At 53.1% G+C, this 17,655-nt stretch overlaps 1 protein-coding gene across 11 annotated transcripts in view; it reads left to right on the top strand.

The window, feature by feature from the left end:
* The window catches only part of Dgkz (diacylglycerol kinase zeta), a 41,765-nt gene continuing 24,110 nt past the window's right edge, over positions 1-17,655 (top strand). For 3 of the 11 annotated variants that reach the window (XM_040745851.1, XM_013120906.3, XM_021231756.2), the window contains exon 1: positions 9,591-9,781. In XM_040745851.1, coding sequence (XP_040601785.1) covers positions 9,606-9,781 — 176 coding nt within the window. In that variant the 5' untranslated portion in view covers positions 9,591-9,605. Of the gene's footprint in view, positions 576-9,590; positions 9,782-11,431; positions 11,830-15,017; positions 15,050-17,655 lie in introns of those variants that run through there. The other 8 variants (XM_040745853.1, XM_040745852.1, XM_021231747.2 and 5 more) reach the window with 7 other exon arrangements.

Raw genomic sequence — 17,655 nt, 5'->3', positions numbered from 1 at the left:
TTGCCAGTGTCTCTAAGTGACACTCTGGTGCAGGCGTCTGCAGCTACAGAGCTCCGACTAGGCTTGTCCTGCGGCTCCGGCCGTCCGGGGTTCACTCCGGCAGCGCTCCACGCAGCATCCCTACCCTTCCAAGGACACAGTCTCCCCAGGGCTCAGGAGCATCTCCGCCGGCCTTTCTCAGGCGCGGCGCCCCTCAGCTTCGGGACCCTGTCGTCTGGGCGCAGCGTCGCAACTGACGTGCAAGATCTATCTCCTCTTTGCCTTTCTCCCTGCCCGGCGCCCCCTGCCCGGGAGCGCTCGAGACTCTGAACTTTGGTGGGATCCCTGCCAGGCCTCGGGAGCACGGACGCGGGCCGCTGAAGGATGGCGGAGGGGCCAGGGGGAGGAGGACCGCACCGGGAAAGGGCCGCCGGCGCCCGGCCTGTGGAGGAGGAGGTGGTGCGGCGACGCTGCCGGCGAGGGGAGGAGGCGGAGGTCTTTCAACCCTGGCCCGAGGGTAACCGAAGTGTGGCTGCAGGACCCCTAGTGGAAGAGCGATTCCGCCAAATGCACCTCCGAAAGCAGGTGTCTTACAGGTAAGGAGGATGGGGACCGAGAGGGCATGGCGCGGGGACCACCCCGAAATCAGCACTGAACTACCAGAGTTCACGATGCACCCACCTGGCGCCTGCCTGGTTCTGCTGTAGGGGCTGGGAATTCAGAAGGGATGCAGGGGTACCCTCCCTTACCGAACTGTGAAAGATCTGTTCGTTCAGCATCTAATTACTGAGTGACAATTGTGTGCCTAGTGCTGTGTCTCTGTTCTAGGAGAAAGTCCACCAAGATTAGTCCTTACAAATCTCTATGTGCTGGGGAGAGGAGAGATGTCTTCTGGTCTTTCTCCAGAAGAAGCAAGCAAGCCCTGTGCATTCAGCCTCCCTCCTCTGGGCCCTCCTGTGGACTGTCCCTGTGCTAAGCACAACTGATGGATAGGAAGTGCCCTCTGCCACAACAGCTAGAAACCGACCGCCCAGAAATGGGGAAGGCCACTCCCACCAAGCCCCCTGTGTCACAGGAGGTCTACATTAGCATCCACTGTCCAGACACCCCACCCCCATTGTCCAAACAACATATTAGTTAATCTATCATCTGCCTATGTAAGATCTCACTTCCCTGGTCCTGCCATCTCAGTTCAAAGAATCCCCTGTCAGAAACAGCTGGAGTGGGTCCCAGAGGCCATTGTAATGACCTGGAGTGAGATGTTTGTGAGAGAGTGTGCTGTTCCTCACAATAAGGGTGGTCCCCAGGTGGAAGGGAGGAAATGGGCACACCTAGAACTTGCTTCCCCCATCAAGCCTTGGCACAGAGTGACTTTCTTTGGAGGGTCCAGTAAGGACATCCCAATGTGCATCTGCATCCCTTAAAGCCATTAACCTGATGGAAGGAGACAAGTCTACTGGCAACCACAAGGGGCTTGGGTGTGTCTGACACTGCCCTGGTTCTCCTCCGACCTCTGGGAAGAAGGATCATAAAACTGGCCCAGCCCTGAGAACTGAAAGGGCCTTAATGGCTATGAAGCCATTAGGTCTCCATCACTCGAGGGAAGATGGAGAGGGAACTATCACCATCCTGAAGTGGGATGCTCAGAGGAAATGGTTAGGTTCCCAAGGGCCCTACCTGCACTCTGAGAATCATGAGCATACTTGGCTCCATTACCAAGCTCTTCCAGAACCCTGCTAAAAAGAAAGTATCCTCTGCTGGGGCCTCTAGTTGAGCTAGAGGAGTTCCTGAAAGTGCCTCTGGGGGTAGAGCAGACCATGCAGAATCCCGGAAGAAATATTATTGATTCGGGAGTCAGGAGATCTGATCAAAGAAACACATGCTTAGCTGTCTGGGCTCATACAAAAAGCACCATATTAGGATTTTCCCTAGATACAAGTCAGGGAAACGTAGCCTGTCTGCTGGAAAGCAGGCCAGGCACGGCTAGAGGCCTGGAGAACCGTGAACCCGAGAGCATCGTTAAAAGACTGATACACAAGATGCTCTGTGATGAACACACATAGGGTGGGGAAGAGCTGTAAGGACTGAAACTCCCCCATGAAGAAGCTCCTCCATGGGCCAGCACGGAGGCCCCAAGCCATCAAGGATGCAGAGCAACCAAGTTGGGTCTCTTCTGAGGACTGTACCAGGGCAGGACCCATTGTGCGGATGCTCTTCACATGCTGAGGTCAGCCAGGCGTCTAGTCTTAGCACTAGAGCTGGGCAAGGCACTAAGGCAAGGAGAGACCCCAGGTAGAGGCCTGGAAGGAGGAAGCAGCTCTGGGCCCTTTGAGCCTTTGGAGGAGGAGGAGAGGGAGGGGGAGACAGAGGAAGCAGCTAACAGCCATGTGGGAGGTCTTGAGAGGCCTGCTGGCCGGTGCTGCCATTGTCCCTGGGCTCTCAGGAGCTCAGGCGTCTACTGTGGCCCTTTTTCACATCCTCTGCCTGCCACAGTTCCATAAAGCTCTGGCTCACAGCTAACCCTCCAATCCTGCTGTGAGGAGTTGCTAAGAAAAGCAGTTGAAAGCCCTTCACGGAGAGAAAAGGCTTTCAGGCAGAAGCGGGGGGGGGGGGCATGGAAATATGAGGGCAAGAGAGGGGGTGCAGGCTGAAGCAGGACAGAGGCCCGGCTGCTTCTGAGGCAAGTGAGGACCACAGGGGCTTTCAGCAGGACCAGCAGAAGCTTCTAGGGAGGAGGGGCCTGCTGGGAAGAAGCTCCTGTCGTCTCCCAGTGTCACCCTCCCAGCGTCACTGCTGGAACACAGAGCCGGTTAGAACTGGAGTGGGGAGGTTTCTGTTTGGGTTAGAAAGGACCTGATTTCCAATAAATTCCCATCAAAAAGAGCAGGACAGAACATAGAGCCCTCATGCCGCACATCTGTGTCTGGGTTGGGGATAAGGTATTCCCCAAACACTGGCAGGAGTCCTAACCAGTTAGGGTTGGGTTCAAGAGACTTGGAGTGGTAACCCAGCTAAGGAAGGCAGCAGGGTGTGAGGGATGCCCAGTTTGTTGTCCGTGGGCTTCCTCTAACTGTTATGCCTAGTAGTTACCAAGCCAGACCACCTGGGCATGTCATTTCAAATGAATTTTTAAATGTTTTTTAAATTTATGTATATGTGTGTGAACCTGCACACCAATTGGGGTATAGAATCCTAAAGAGTCCAGAAAAGGGGGTCTGATGCCCTGGAATTGGATTTACAGGTGAGTGTAAGCCACAGCATGTATACTGGGAACCAAACCTGGGTCTAGGACAAGACCAGTAGAAGCTCTTAAGCCATCTCTCCAAGCCACATTTTTAAGGCTCAAGTTGTAGCTAAATGGCTGAGTGCTTGGTTAGCATGTGTGGCACTCTAGGATCAATCCCTGGTAAGACATCAAGAAAAACAATGAAACAATGGAGTAGGGTTTCTTAAACCCTACCCTTGGGCTGGGTGGTGTTCGTGGACGCCTTTAGACCCAGCAGTTGGGAGGCAGAGGCAGGCGGATCTCTGAGCTCAAGACCAGTCTGGTCTACAAGAGCTAGTTCCAGGACAGGATCTAAAGCTACACAGAGAAACCCTGTCAAGAAAAACAAAAACAAAACAAAACAAAATCCTTACCCTTGGACATCCTCCTCTGGGCCAACTGGAATTAGAGTCTAGATCTGTAAACCTCTCCTATAACTCTGGTAGTTCAGCCAGTTTGAAAACCACTAGTCTCACCTATGGAGAAGTCAAAGAGAAAGATTCTGGATAAAAAGAGTAGAACAGAGATGACTTGCTGGGTGTGGCTCACAGCAGGTGTCCCTGTACCTGCTGTCATGGCTGTGGAGTTCTGACCCTGCCCATACACTGCCTGACTTGGACTACGGGGCTCAGTCTTTTTCCTTGACAAGAGGATCTTGCACAAGGCCAGACGGTAAATATTTTAGGCTTTACAAGTCATGAGCTCCCTCCTGTCACAGCTACTCAGCCCTGACAGTGGTACAAAAGCAGTTGTAGACAATGTGTAAACGAATAAGTGTGCCTGGCTTCCTCTAAAGCTTTACTTACAGACCCTGAACTTTACACTTCATATAATCTCACTGTCACTGAATATTATTCTTTGGCTTCTTCCTGTTTCGAGAAATGGAAAAACCATTCACAGCTCGCAGGATCCTATACAATCAGGCATTGGGCCAGATGCGGCCCAGCAGCCAAGCACTACCCCTGAACCAGTAGATGGGACTGCACACCTGTACTGGAAGCCCACTAATGCACCCATCCACCTCAGCACAGAGACATAAGGTGTGGATCCTGCATCCCACTGGCTTGGGGGCTGAGAGTCCCAGCGCCTTCTGAGTTGTGAAGCTTTCACCTCTAACCCTGTTTCCACATATGGAAAATGGGAACAATGATACCCACTTTATAGTGTGGCTTGAAGGACGACACAGGCAATGGACATACAGTTCCTGACTCCAGGGAAGTAGTGAAATGCCAGCTAGATCTTTCCTAGGGTTGGACCGGTTAGGGGATTCCAGGAAGGATGGTGGAAGCTGCCTGTGAGCAATGCCAAGTAGTGGGAACTGAGGATAGCAAAGCCAGCCGACGCTAAGAGCAGGAACTGAGCGTGTCCCAGCCCCCACTGCTCCCTTATCCCTCCACCCTCCCAGGACGCTAGTGGCGCCAGTTGGCAGGGAGGGTGCCCCCCGCGGCGGGCACACAGCCGCGGGGACACAGCTCCTCGAGGGAGGGGCACCTGATCCTACTCTCCCTGCTGCTATTTACCAGAAGCTAAAAATAACTCTGGAGTGACTGGGAGATGGGGCCGATTTGTAATTTAAATAGCAACAGGATAAAGCAAGAAGCTTGCGAGAGATCACATTCTGTCCCGAATTAAAAATGCAAAAACCGGGGGCAGAGAGCTGAGCTGTAGCAGGGGAGCCAGAGGAAGCCGGAAGTTGGGGGTCCGTCCATTTTCCTTCCTTTGTAAGAGCAGGAGCCCAGGCCATGACCGGAACTCCTTCCTCCAGTTGGAGGTTCTCGCAGAAGAGGGAGTGAACGGCCAGGACCCGCAGAGCCAAAGGCGGGAACAGACTCATTCTAAGGCCTTCGAGTAGCAGTTGGCAGTCCGGAAGAGGGTTTCATCAGACTTCATTTTGACATAAGGAGTTTGGGATGTGTCCCCAGCACACCCTAAGCTATTTGGGTATGTCCAAGGTTGCTAAGAGGTAGCTGTGGTCTTGAGGAGGTTCCCAGGGGTGTTGGGAAGAAGTGAGGGCATCAGAAAGTCTCTTGTTTTTGTCGATACATATTCACAATAGGGCTTTCAGAAGAGCCCCTAAGGGCCACCGCCCAAGGACAGGGGTCCATGCAGGCTGGTAAACCTCTCTAGTGGCATGGAAGGGAGCGGGGAAGAGACTAGGATTAGATTCCAGGCTTTTGAGTGCCACAGATGACCTGGGAACGAGGTGTGCAGAGTAGAGCTGGAGTTCCCTCAAGGTCACTGACACAATCTAGGAAGCTTCAGAGGAGTTAAGCAATGTCTTAAGACCACACAACAGGAAATTTAATCTGATCTATTTCATTCCAAAGCCCTCAACCTCGTGGGCTTCCAAGGGTCTGGCCTGTCATTGGAGGTGACCTTTCTTTGGGCTCCATACCGAGTGCTGACATCTGGAGGGGGTGTGGGGGGGTACTGACAGTTTTCTCTGTATTTCAAGCTTGTGACTCCACCAGGGTGTGGGAGGATTGTCAGGTACCTTTCTGTCCTGACCTAGGGGTTTTGTATAATCAACTGGGGGCAAAAGGGAACTGTCTCTAGAGGCAGATCCTGCTGAAGCTAAGAGAGAACCATCCAAGCTCCCCTCTTACCTTCAATGTGGGGATCGGGAGGGAGCCAAAGGGTGACTTCCAAATGATGATGGTCCGAAGAGCTGCCTTTGACTGCTAAGCGCCCATGCTGGGGCTGTACCCCCTGGCCCAGGGGGAAAGTCCCACCCCTTCCATGTCTACACTCTGTCTGCTCACAGCTTCCACGAAGCCACCCAGGGGGAGCTTCTTCAAATCCCATCTGTCACCAACAGCACTGGGATGGATACACAGTAAGTTTGAGGTTACCATGGGCAACAGACTGAGACCTTATCACTCACTACAGGGGTAAGGGCATAGCTTAGTGTGGTAGAACAGTAGCATGCAAGAGGACCTAGGTTCATACCCCGGGACTGGAAAAACAAATATATAAACATCATAAAATAGAATAGAAAGGAATCAAGTCTTAGGTTAATGGGATGAAGTGCGAGTAAGGGACTCTGTCATGAGCTCTTTCCACTCTCAGCTCTGTTGCTTGGGTTGGGGTCTGAAGGATGAAGACTCCAACTGACAAAACGACAAGGACCACCATGACAGCAAGATAGTACAATCAGCATACTGCTCAGGCAGGAGGAAAATCAGGGGTCAGGTCCACTATTGAGAGAGCATGAAAAAAGCAGGGAAATTTTGTTTGTTAAGCATCTACTACAAAAGCACACCCTTGCATAATGTAAGCTGAAAGAAAACCTCCATAGGGAAAGTCTGGTCAAGGAGGTAAGAAAGCAAGAGAAGTCTGGATACAAGAAGCCTGAAGGTCAAGCCAAGGAGGAGGCTTGGCAGGTTTTGAGGGCAGGGGATGTCCAGGTCATGGGTTGAGCATTTGGTGGCCTGGTACATTTCTTTTCCCCAGCTCCCACTTGCTCATCCAGGCCACAGAAAGTGGAACACCTCATCCTCAGGGGCTTCAGCAAAGCCCAGAATAATTTCCTTACCCAGATTCCTCTTCCTGTGTGTACCTGGGTGTGTTCTGAGGGGTCCCCAGCATCCCAGTGCTGGCACATATCCTAAGAACTACCAAGGGCAGATATCTTCTAGTCCTGTACACCTGTGCCTCCCAGCCTTGTCCTCCCCACCCAACCTGCTGCTATTGACAGCTTTGTAGTATGAGCCCCAAGTGGCCCTGGTCGCATAGTCATAGTTATCCTGCAACTCAAAGCCTCTGGCCGCCTGGCTTCCCCTCCAGGAGCACCATTTCCTGCTCTCTGCTGTCCAGATGGAAAACAAGCCCAGCCCCATTTCCTCTGTTTAACTGCTAGAGCTCCTTGCAGAATGCCTGGGAGAGGAACGCTGGGCCTTGCCACAGCCTCCTTCTAGAATAGACCTTGGTCTGGTGGGTCAGGTCTCTGAGAGGCCACACCACAAAGAGCCTTTCTTGAAGGACTCAGAGGGGCTATGTTCCTGTTCAAGGGACAGCAACTGAGAAAACGGGTGCAGAGAATGACCATGCATTCAAACCTTAGAGAGGCAACAAGAGAGCTTAGACCTGTGATTGTTTTGTTCAGGTTTTTGTTTGTTTGGTTTTTGTTTTTTTTTGAGACAGGGTTTTTCTATGTAGTCCTGGCTGTCCTGAAACTCGCTCTGTAGACCAGGCTGGCCTCAAACTCAGAGATTCACCTGCCTCTGTCTCCCAAGTGCTAGAATTAAAGGTGTGTGCCATCACCACCACTGGCTAGATTCTTTTTTTTTTTTTTTGTCTATTTTTTGTTGAGAGGTTTAGATTCGTAATCTCAATACAAGAAGATCTTAGACTAGTAAGATTGGCAGCTCTGTGCCTCTGTTTCTGCACACAGGCTCAGAGAGCAAAGATGCTTGCTGTAAACCTAATGCCATGAGCTTGATTTTCAGGATTCACATGCTGAAGGAGAGAACCAACTCTCACAAGCAGAGTCTTCTGCCCTCTACACATGTGGTACAAGTACACACACACACACACACACATGCACATGTACAAGCACACAGAAATAATTGTAGTTTTGTGTGTACGTGCTTTGTTGTTTTGTTTTTAAGACCAAGTCTTACTATGTAGCTCTGGCTGGCTTAGAACTTGCTATGTAGAAAAGGCTGGCCCTCACAGAGATCCACCTGCCTCAGCTTCCCAAGTGATAAAACTAAAGGCATGCACCTTCACACTCAGTTTCATTTTTTTTTTATTTACAAAGAGGAAAATAACAAGCTATACCTCATAGGGTATAATTAAATAATTCAATGAGATAAGTATATATTCAGTAAGGTTTCTGACATTGAAGTGCTTATTAGAATGAGTATTAATTATTCAAGGTATGCATTCCTCAGGTAAGTTATTGAAAGCTACCATGTTCTAGTCACAGGAATACCAGGGTAAAGCCCAGGTCAGGTAGCACTGTCAGCAGACTCTGCAGCGTTCATGCTTGGTGAGCTGACACTGCTTCTGTCCTCAAGAAATTCACAGACATACACACAACCAAAGAACTAATGAGAAGGCTGAGTGACTCGAGTTCTTGGGAAAGGCTCAGCTCCGTCCCTCAGACAGCCTGAAGCTTTGGCCCTTACAATGTTTGCTAAGCCTCCAGGGTAGCCTTGATCTCCGGGCAGTCTGGCCTCAGGGGACTTTTCCAGACCTTCCAGCATCCTCGTGCCTTCCAGTTCTTCAGCCATAAAGCCTCTTGCTTTACTGAGCTTCACTCCACATCCACAGATGTCGCATGGTCCACGCTCATGATCCTGATCCGTTTGGGTCTATTCTCAAATGTCACCTCCTTGCCTGGTCCCCGATTATCACTCTCTTCCCCCTTCATCATTTCGCATCTCTCTCTCTCTCTCTCTCTCTCTCTCTCTCTCTCTCTCTCTCTCTCTCTCTCTCTCTCTCTCTCTCGCCCCTCTCTCAGTTGCACATCTCATTACCTGGCATGCATGGAATGCTTGTTTCCTGACTGTTTTCCCCTACTGGGCTCAGTTCCGTGAAGGTAGAACTTGCTTCCTAGCTCCCTGCTCTAATACAGTGCCTCATGCATAACAATGCACCAATAAATATTTCCTAAATAGTATATAAACTCTTTTACCTCTTAATTCACTTACAACCCAACGAGTCCAATTTATAGTCCATTCTACAGATGAGAAAACTGAGGCTCCCCAAAACTCTCTGACAGACGTATTCACTGGTTTATTGTTTATAGCCTTGTTCCTAAAAAAAAAAAAAAAAAAAAGTAAAGTGACTGTAGAAGATTTATGTCTTGGTCCAGGTCACACTGCTAGCAGATGGGAGAAACTGAACATTAACTGGCCTCGTCCAGCTCCCTCCACAGCCCTTTTCAATACACCACCACGCTGTGTGCATAGTTCTGTCGTACGGTGTCGTGCATACAAGATGCTAAGAGAGCCGGATACAGACAGGCTTGGTACCCTGGGGCCAGCGAGCCTGGAGCTATGTCATAAAGTAAGAGACCTTAACAGGTTCAAGAGATGAAACTCAGAAGTTGTTTGGAAAGGAAAGGCATACTGGAGCTGGGATGAGATTCCAGCCCAGGCAGGTCTACTGGCTGCCTGGCAGCTTTTGACTCTTGCTTGGGGGTTGTCTCTTGACTGCTAGGCTGGGCTTGTCCCCACCTGCCCCCTGCACTCCCGTGCAGCTCTGTGCCCCTGGCCAGTCTTCTGCCCCAGTCAGCGGAAGGCGCCGACAGGCCCTGTGGTCCTAGGCTTCGGCCTCCGGCCGGCCTCTAGCAGCCGCCCCCGGCCCCCCCCAGTCAGGAAGTGCGGAAAGAGGAAGAGAGTCGCTGGGCAGGATGAGCGCACCGGGGGCTGGCCACAGCGCTGGGGGAGGCTGCGATGCGGCTGCAGCTCTGGGCCTCGCGAAGGTGCTGGGGACGAAAGAGGCCGAGCTGCCGGGGGCACTGAGGCAGATGTGGCGCTCCCGCTCCTGGGACGTGCCACAGATCCCTGCTGAGGTTCCCCAGACACAGTAGGTACAAGGGTGGCCTGGGTTGGGCACAGATACCTCCATTTCTCTATGAACTTTCTCTCTGGTGTGGAAGGATGGGTGGGATCACCCATCCGTTTCCCAGTAGTTCCACGGAGCCACAAGCACCAGAGGTGTGAGGACAATGCTGATGTTTCCAGGCTTGCGTGGAATACGGCTTCTCTCCAGAATGGGAGTAGAGAGAGAATGGCAGGGGTGTCAGGAAAGAAGCCCTCCCAAGACTGTGGTACTCAATGTGATACTACAGTTTTCCCTGTGCCATCCAAGACCTGCGTAAACTCAGCAGGATCTTCAGCTGCCCCAGTTTGTGCCACAGAGCTTGGTGATAACCACCCGAAGACCTCCTCAAAGAACGCATATATGCCCCAGGAAGCCAGGGTCCGGCCATCTTCCTATCCACCCAGACCCCCGTGGCTGGCTGGAGATCTGGAGTCCAGCGTCTCCATGCCTACGGGAAACTCAGTGTATCAGAGAGGGTGCTGGACTCTGGGTGTTGGCTGTTGCTCAGAATCACAGGCTTGTTGGTGGGTCACAGCCCCCTAAGCTTTGGCTGTTTGTGGTAGGCTCAGCATGGAAAACAGGCTGCCGGAGCCCCGGAGGAGAGGGTGAAAGTGAGGGCAACACAGGATGTGGCTTTCTAGAACAGAGGGCAAACTTCCAGGGCAGGCATTAGGGCGGCATGGTTTGGAGCAGAGGTAGACCAAGGTCTCTGGCTTCTAGGCCTCCCTGCCACAGCCCTGCGGTGTCTAGAGGCCACCTGAGTTGTGGATCCCCAAACATGTGTGATGGTGTGTTTCCTGGTGACTGCTGGTTCCACTTGGTCTCATTTCTGGATGTGTGTATGAAAGAGAGATGAGGTCCTGTAACCATTGCCCTCGGAGATATCTGTCTAGGAGACATTTTGTTCAGTGCATATGTGAACGAATGTGTAGGTAGCAGTGCTGTCCTTATGCACATTTGAATGTGTAGGAAGTGCATGGGTCATCCCTGTGGTATGACCCATCAAGGGTTGTTGGACGTTGTGCTGGGAAGAAGTCCATACCTTTGAGTGTGTGCAGGACTGAAGCCATTGTGAGCAGCTGTGGCGGGATGACACTGAGGAATACTGAAGTTCTTTGTGAGTGTGTGCAGGTCACTGAAAGACTTTGGTATCTTGGATGTGACAGGAAAGTGTGAGTTGAGTAACGACTGAGGGTAATTAGATGTGAGGGGGCGTGTCTGCTGTTGCAGGGAGAGCTTTGTGTGACTTTTGTTGGTGGGTGTGATATGGAGAGGCAAGGGGGTAACAGTGGCTGTGTGGGTGCGAAAGAGCAATATATAACTTGTGGATGCGGGAGAAGAGGTGGTGACAGGCGCCCTCGCGGGAGTACGCTTTGATCATGTAGGTTGTTTGGTGGAGGAGGACTAAAGGGAGCGGGAGGAGACCGTACATCTGGGAACAGCTTGAGCGGCACAGGCCAGGAAGTCAGTCCCATCTAGGCATGCTGGCGGCGGAGCTGGGGGTGGTACCTTAGTAAGTCCCGCCCCGAGGCCACCTCGACGGGCTTGAGACCCGGCCTGAGGCCGGCAGAGGGCGCCGTAGGGCGAGTGCGGCTGTGCGGCCGAGGGGGCGTGCTCGGCGGCGGGCGGGCAGGCAGAGGCCCGGCCAGCTATGCGGGGTCCTGCGGCCGCGGCTGTCGGCACTTCCTGGAGCGGAGGCCGCTTCCCCGGCACCTGGGAGTGGGGCGCGGGGACGCGCAGCACAGGGCGGGCGGAGCGCGCGCTCGCCATGAGCTCGGCAGGCGGTGCGGAGCGGGCGTGCTGAGCCCCGGCCGCCGGCCCGGCATGGGCGTCTCCCGCGGGCCCACCGCCGGCCGGGGCTAGGGCCGGATGGAGCCGCGGGACCCCAGCCCCGAGGCTCGGAGCAGCGACTCGGAGTCGGCCTCCGCCTCGTCCAGCGGCTCCGAGCGCGACGCGGGTCCCGAGCCGGACAAGGCGCCACGGCGCCTGACCAAGAGGCGCTTCCCGGGGCTGCGGCTCTTCGGGCACAGGTGAGCGGGGCGGCGGCGGGACGGGCTGTCCCGGCGTGGGCATCCAAGTGCCTGGCACAGTCGGTCCGGGTGGTGCGCGAGCTGGCACCGGCTGTGTCGTGCGCTTCGTCCTTAGTGCCTGGATAGTGTCAGCTCCTAACCTTCCCGCAGGGAGACAAGAGTGACCTCAACTCCTTGACACCAGCAGTCAGGAACCCTACGACTGGTCACCACTCTTTTTGACGGTCTTCCTGAGCCTCCTTTTTACCAGCGCGGTGGGGGCGGTCATGCCGCCCTTCGTGCTTCTCTGGTACCTGCCTGCCAACTACCACGGCTTGGCATCTGCTGATTGTGGTCACTGTGATTTGCCATGGCACATGTCTGTCCCCAGGTCACTGATTAAATTACACAATGTTTTAAACTTCTTGGGACTGTTGGTGCCTAGCGTTTTGCTCTAATTTCCTCTTAAATAGCATGAAGATACCTACTTCTCCCACACCTTCTTCTAGCTCTTGCTTTGGAAAGGGGCTGTAGTTTTGAGTTAGGGTTGGCTGTTCAATCTTCATCTTGCCCCCCTCTCCAGACATTCTCTCACCGTATTGTATCCGTGACAGAGCTTTGACCACGACTGTGCTGAGAAATTGGGGGAAGGGTGCAGCCCGCCGCATGTGTGCTCACCTACACCTACCCTGAAAGCTTTGGTATAAGGTACCACCCAGGAGTATCCCACCTGATCTCTGATCGGTTTTCTTTCTGACCTCTGAATTTCTGTGGTGGCTGAATAGCTTGCAGCCAATCAGCTAAGGACCCTAGAGCCTTAGCTGACTGGACTCTGACCTCTTGGACTCTGCCCAGGACCTCCCTCTTACTTTTTGTGGCTGGTTTAAGGCTTTGCTGCATTTGGCCCCTTCTGAGCTTTGCCTGGGCTCTTTCCAGGGTAGATTTACCTGCTAATAACCTGTGTGGTTTTCCTCTGTTGTGGGGGTGGTGTGCCTGTGGTGCTGACCCATGCCCTCTGCCTGGCTCTCCCTAGCCAAGGCCCTGCTCTCTGCACCTGCAGTGTGTTGCTGAGCACACACCACACACAAGAGATCTGGATCCTTGCACTGGCAGATGGAGCTCGGTGGGCTTTTGTGAAGCCTCTCAGGCTTCAGTATCACATAAGACAGGGCAGGCAGGAAAGCTTCCAATACCTCAGTCTTGTTACTCAGCCCTGCAAGATCAGAGCAGTTTACACCCAGCTCTGCAGGATGTAGCCTCCAGTGTTCACAGGCTCCTGAGGGGGAGGGAGGGGCTCCTCTGAAGGCTTCCTGTTGCTGCCCTTAGGGCACCAAGTGTTGAGTGCTTCTGACCTGTGGCTGTGCCCATTTTGAAGAGCACACAGGCTTGTGGATGCAGGGATGAGCCTTGAGCACGTTCAACAAGAAGAGCAAGCAGAAGTGATGAGTGCCTTTATATAATTCTCTAAAATATGCAGGATAGATTCGATTTTTCCATTTTTATAGGTGAAATAAACTATCAGAGAGGGGAGCCATTTGCCCAGAGTCACACAGCACATAAGAGGCCAAGACACACAGCCATTTACACTCAGGATGGTCTAATTCCAAAATCTACATTCTATACCGGAATTCCAAACACACCACAGAGGCCAGGAGAGCTACAAGATGGTCAGATTCTTAGACCTTACCATTGGCGTGTCTGGCTCTTTGGCTCTAGAAGTGAGCCTGGGCGTTTTTCTAGAATACACAACTGGAGAGACACAGGGTCACACCACCCTGGGATGGGAAGTGATCCTCTAGGGTGCTTATAGGGAGGAAAAATCAGGACGCCTCTAGAGGCATGGATGCAGTGGATGTGCTTTGGAGCACTGTACCAGGGCAGCAGTGCTTTCAAAGACTGAAGACACTGGGGGTCATAGTGGGTGAAAGGGCTCCTTTGGCAGACTTGGGTGTTTAGGATCTGTGCCCAGTGGGGCTGGCCTCCTTTCACTTCACTCGATGGCCAGGTGGCAGGATGAGTAGACATTTGGAATAGTGCCTCTGCTCTAGGTTCTGTTCTTTTAACTAATACTGCTCATGTAGTTCTGCCCCCTTTGCTGGCTGCTGCTAAGTCTAAAGTGCCCCAGATAAAACCATCCCTCCATCTTTCCCAGGCTCCATGCTCATTCATAACCCAGCTCTTATTTCTTCTTGGACGTTCAGCCTCTGCATTTTACCACACTGCTTCTCCTACCCCACTTACACTTAACCCTTGGGGCTGATGGTACTCATAAGTGAATGGTCCAGAAGACACGGTCATAGATGACAGCCTGATGGGTGGGGACTGCTGAAGCAATGTTGAAATCTGTATCTGGACCTTGGCTGGCTTGCAGAGTCCACCAACGCTTAGCAGTGTCTGCTGTGGGCTTGGCAGGGTGGTGGTGACTGGGCCACACACGTGTGCCACTTGTGGTCAAGTCAGGAAGAACAGTGTCTGGTGTCTCCCCTCAAGCCTGCCCCTGCCCCCCATGCAGTTGGCATCACTGGGTGGGGGTCTAGGGAGCAGTTTGCCATCTCCTCCCTCTTTGTAGGCCAGTGAGACACAGAGCTGAGCTGTGACTTCCTCAGTTTATAGATTCTTCCCATCTCCAAGTCCATCCCACTCCACTTGTTCATGCTGGGAACTGTCAGCCCCTTCTTACAGGAGGAGGGGGTCTGCTATAACCCAGGCTGTCCGGCTGTTCTCCACCCGAGTGGACCTAGTGGCATCTTTACATGCAGGCTCTCTGAACCCAAGAGTTGATCAGTCTCTGGTGGGAGGACAGTTTCCCAGAACCAGCCAGATCCAAGCAGAGGGAAGGACTCACCCCCTGGCCTTTTGCCAGCAGCTTGGTCCTAGGCAGGTCACTTAGCTTGTTGATTATTTGGTTTTGCGCCCCAGGGGCATCAGAAATTTCCTGGCACCACACACGTTTTCGACAGAAGGAGCTTTGGTTGTCCAAGCCCCTGGGAGCCCGTGTGTCTGCTCTGCCATCCTAGCCCTTCATTAGTCTCAAAGTCATAAGCTCCCGGAGGGCAGGGGACACCTGCGGAGCAAGCTTGACACAATAGGTCTCATTTAGAGGCCATGCCACACGGGCCTGTGAGCCTAGTCCTGAAGACAAGGCTGGCAGAGGTGCCTGCAGCATGAGCAGAGACAGCCCCTGTTTGGGGTGGTTTTCAATGAATGGAGAGACACACTGAGGGATGCCTCTCTTTCCAAGGTGAGAACCCTGTCTGTGGCGCCAGGATGTCTGGGGGCAAAAGGAACCTCTCTGAGTGAATCAATTGTCTTGCTCAGGCTAGTGCTGGGAACAGTCCAGGTGGCTGTAGAAGCCCTTGGGTTCTCGCCAGCTTGGGGAAGAAGGGACCGCAGTGCCTTAGCTGGGGGCACCCTGCTCTTTGCTCCCCTCTGCCATGTGCTCAGATATGGAGCTGGCTCCTGTGTAAAAAGAAGGACGAGTTCTCTTGGTCCCTGTCACATGGACCAGTTTCTGGCTTGCTGGTCAGGGGAGGGAATGGGCCTTGTCTGTCTGTCATTTTGTCACTGTGGCAAAAGTAAAATCCCAGCGTGCGGACTGACCAGGATTTGTACTTACTATGAGAAAGTGTGAGAGAGAGAGAAGGTGTCCTTTCAGTCAAGGACCGAGGAAGGACTCTGATCCCTGAGCAGAGAAAGCCTAGGCTTGGGAGCTGGGGTTGGGCATGAGAGCCACAGCCAGCCTTCATCTTCCTGGAAGTCTTTCCAGAATTCTCCACGTTCCCCCAGACAGAGGGGAGGAAGTTGATGGGCAGGCTGGCTAGCTTTGAAGCTTGGGCTGAGCTGGTCTCTTCATCTGCCTTAGAGGGCCAAAGGGCTTCAATGTTCTTGAGCTGCCCCAGGGACCTGCCAGTAATATCTGTGACCAGCAGGGGACCAAGACTACTGTGGGGAGGACAGCAGGCCAGGAGAATTTCCTTTTGCCGGGCCACTTGCACCTGCTGTGGGTGGACCCATACTCCTTCTGCTGGTGAGTTACCTGAAGACTCTAGCTGCCCAGTGAAGCCAGTAACCAGGGGTGTGTATTTCCATATCACTTGGCTCCACCCTTCTCTGTCCCTGAAGGTTGAGGCAACCGTGACTCAGCCAAGGTCTCATAGCCAGCCAGGGCCATGTTCATTTGCGTCACATTAGGACCCCAAGGCCTACCTGCTTTCTGAGATCCTCACCCAGCCCTCGAAACATGCCGCCCACCCCCTTCCTGCCTCTGTCAGCTTAGGGAAGGGACCCTGTGTTCAGGAAGGTGAAATACTACTCTTGCCTCTAGGCCAGTGGCTCTCAATCTGTGAGTCCTGACCCCTCTGGGATTGACTGACCCTTTCACCGGGGTCCACTAAGACCATAGGAAAACACAGAGATTTATATGATTCATCACAGTTAGCAAAATTACAGTTATGAGGTAGCGATGGAAATAATGGTTGGGGTCACCACAATATGGGGAACTGTATTAAAGGGTTGCAGCGTTGGGAAGGTTGAGAACCAGGGCTCTAGGCTCGCAGTTCCCCTCCCTGGAGCCATTCCTGTGCTATTGTCTCAGTCACTACCTCGTGTTTCATGTAAGGTCCCTAGAAGCCCTCAGAGTGTCAAGGTCTCTATAGTGTGGCTGTAGTGTGGTCTCCCACCCTCTCGGCTCTCAGCCCAGAGCCTGGCTGGCACTCATGCCCAGGTGGGAAAGCCTAGGCCAGAGCATAGACCAAATGCCTGATGCCTTACCCTTGCCCCTGCCTCAGCCTAGAGCAGGTTAGAGCAGGTTTGTGACACCTCGAGCTGTCCACAGCAGGGAGGGTGTGTGAGAGAACTGAGAAGAACACTCATGCTGTCCCTCTCCACTCAGCTGTGTCCAGGTGAGTGATACCCAGGCCATCTTTCTTCTGGCCACTAACGGGTGCTATAAGCTCATAAGCCCTTTGATTCCGTAGAACGACTCAACAGTGACCTAGGAGGTTTTGCTTCCATTTTATAGATGAAAAAGACCAAGGCTCAGAAAGGTCATGAAGTTCACCCTGGAGCTCAGCCCAAAGCCTACCCTGCTTATTAACCCTCCCCTTTGTGTACCCTACAGAGCCTCAGATAGTCTGTGGGTTTGGTGAGAGGTTTGGACCTCACAAGAGAGTTGCCATAAATGCATGAGGTGCTCTGCCCCCGGAAAGTGGCCCTCAGGGTCCCTTCAGCAGGTGCAGCTACCTGTAGAAATCCTGGTAGGCAGCCTGAGCCTGAAAAACATCCATCGTGATTCTTAATGGCCGGACCTAGAGAAGAGGGGTACATCTGTGATCTTTTATTAGGTGCAGGGGAAAAGTATTCGGAAGATGGGTTCAGAGGACCCTTTGATAGCCTGGGTTCAGTGAGTGGACTCCCACTTGTACCCAGCACCCTCTCCCTCTACTTGCAGAAACCTGCTCCCCCTCCCTTCTGGCAGAGTGCCAATTTGGAGCTCCCACAGAGAGGCCTCTCCCCTGCCAGGACTGAACACCATCATAGCACATGCCAAAATAGCTGTCTGGGAGCCTGGGCCTGCACCACCCACGCTCCAGCATCTTGCGGGTTAACAGCTTGCCTGTCTCTCCGCCCCCCTTCCCTAGCTTGCTGACATTTTACAGAGAGAGCCGGGGGTGGTTGTGAAAGGGGGCAAGTTGGTTCCTGCTCCCTAGGCCACATAAGACAGCCCACTGATACAGCCTGCTGCTGCCCACCTACCTCTGGAAGGCATCCCATAGGAGAGCCCTGCCGTCTGACCTGCTGGGAGAGCAAGGCTGAGGTCTGCCTGTTATGCCACAGTATGAGTGACAC

The sequence above is a fragment of the Mesocricetus auratus genome, unplaced genomic scaffold (genome assembly GCF_017639785.1).
Source record: "Mesocricetus auratus isolate SY011 unplaced genomic scaffold, BCM_Maur_2.0 Super-Scaffold_100004, whole genome shotgun sequence".
Lineage (NCBI taxonomy): Eukaryota > Metazoa > Chordata > Mammalia > Rodentia > Cricetidae > Mesocricetus > Mesocricetus auratus.
Note: the sequence above shows the minus strand (reverse complement) of the source record. Positions and strands in the feature narration are given on the sequence as shown.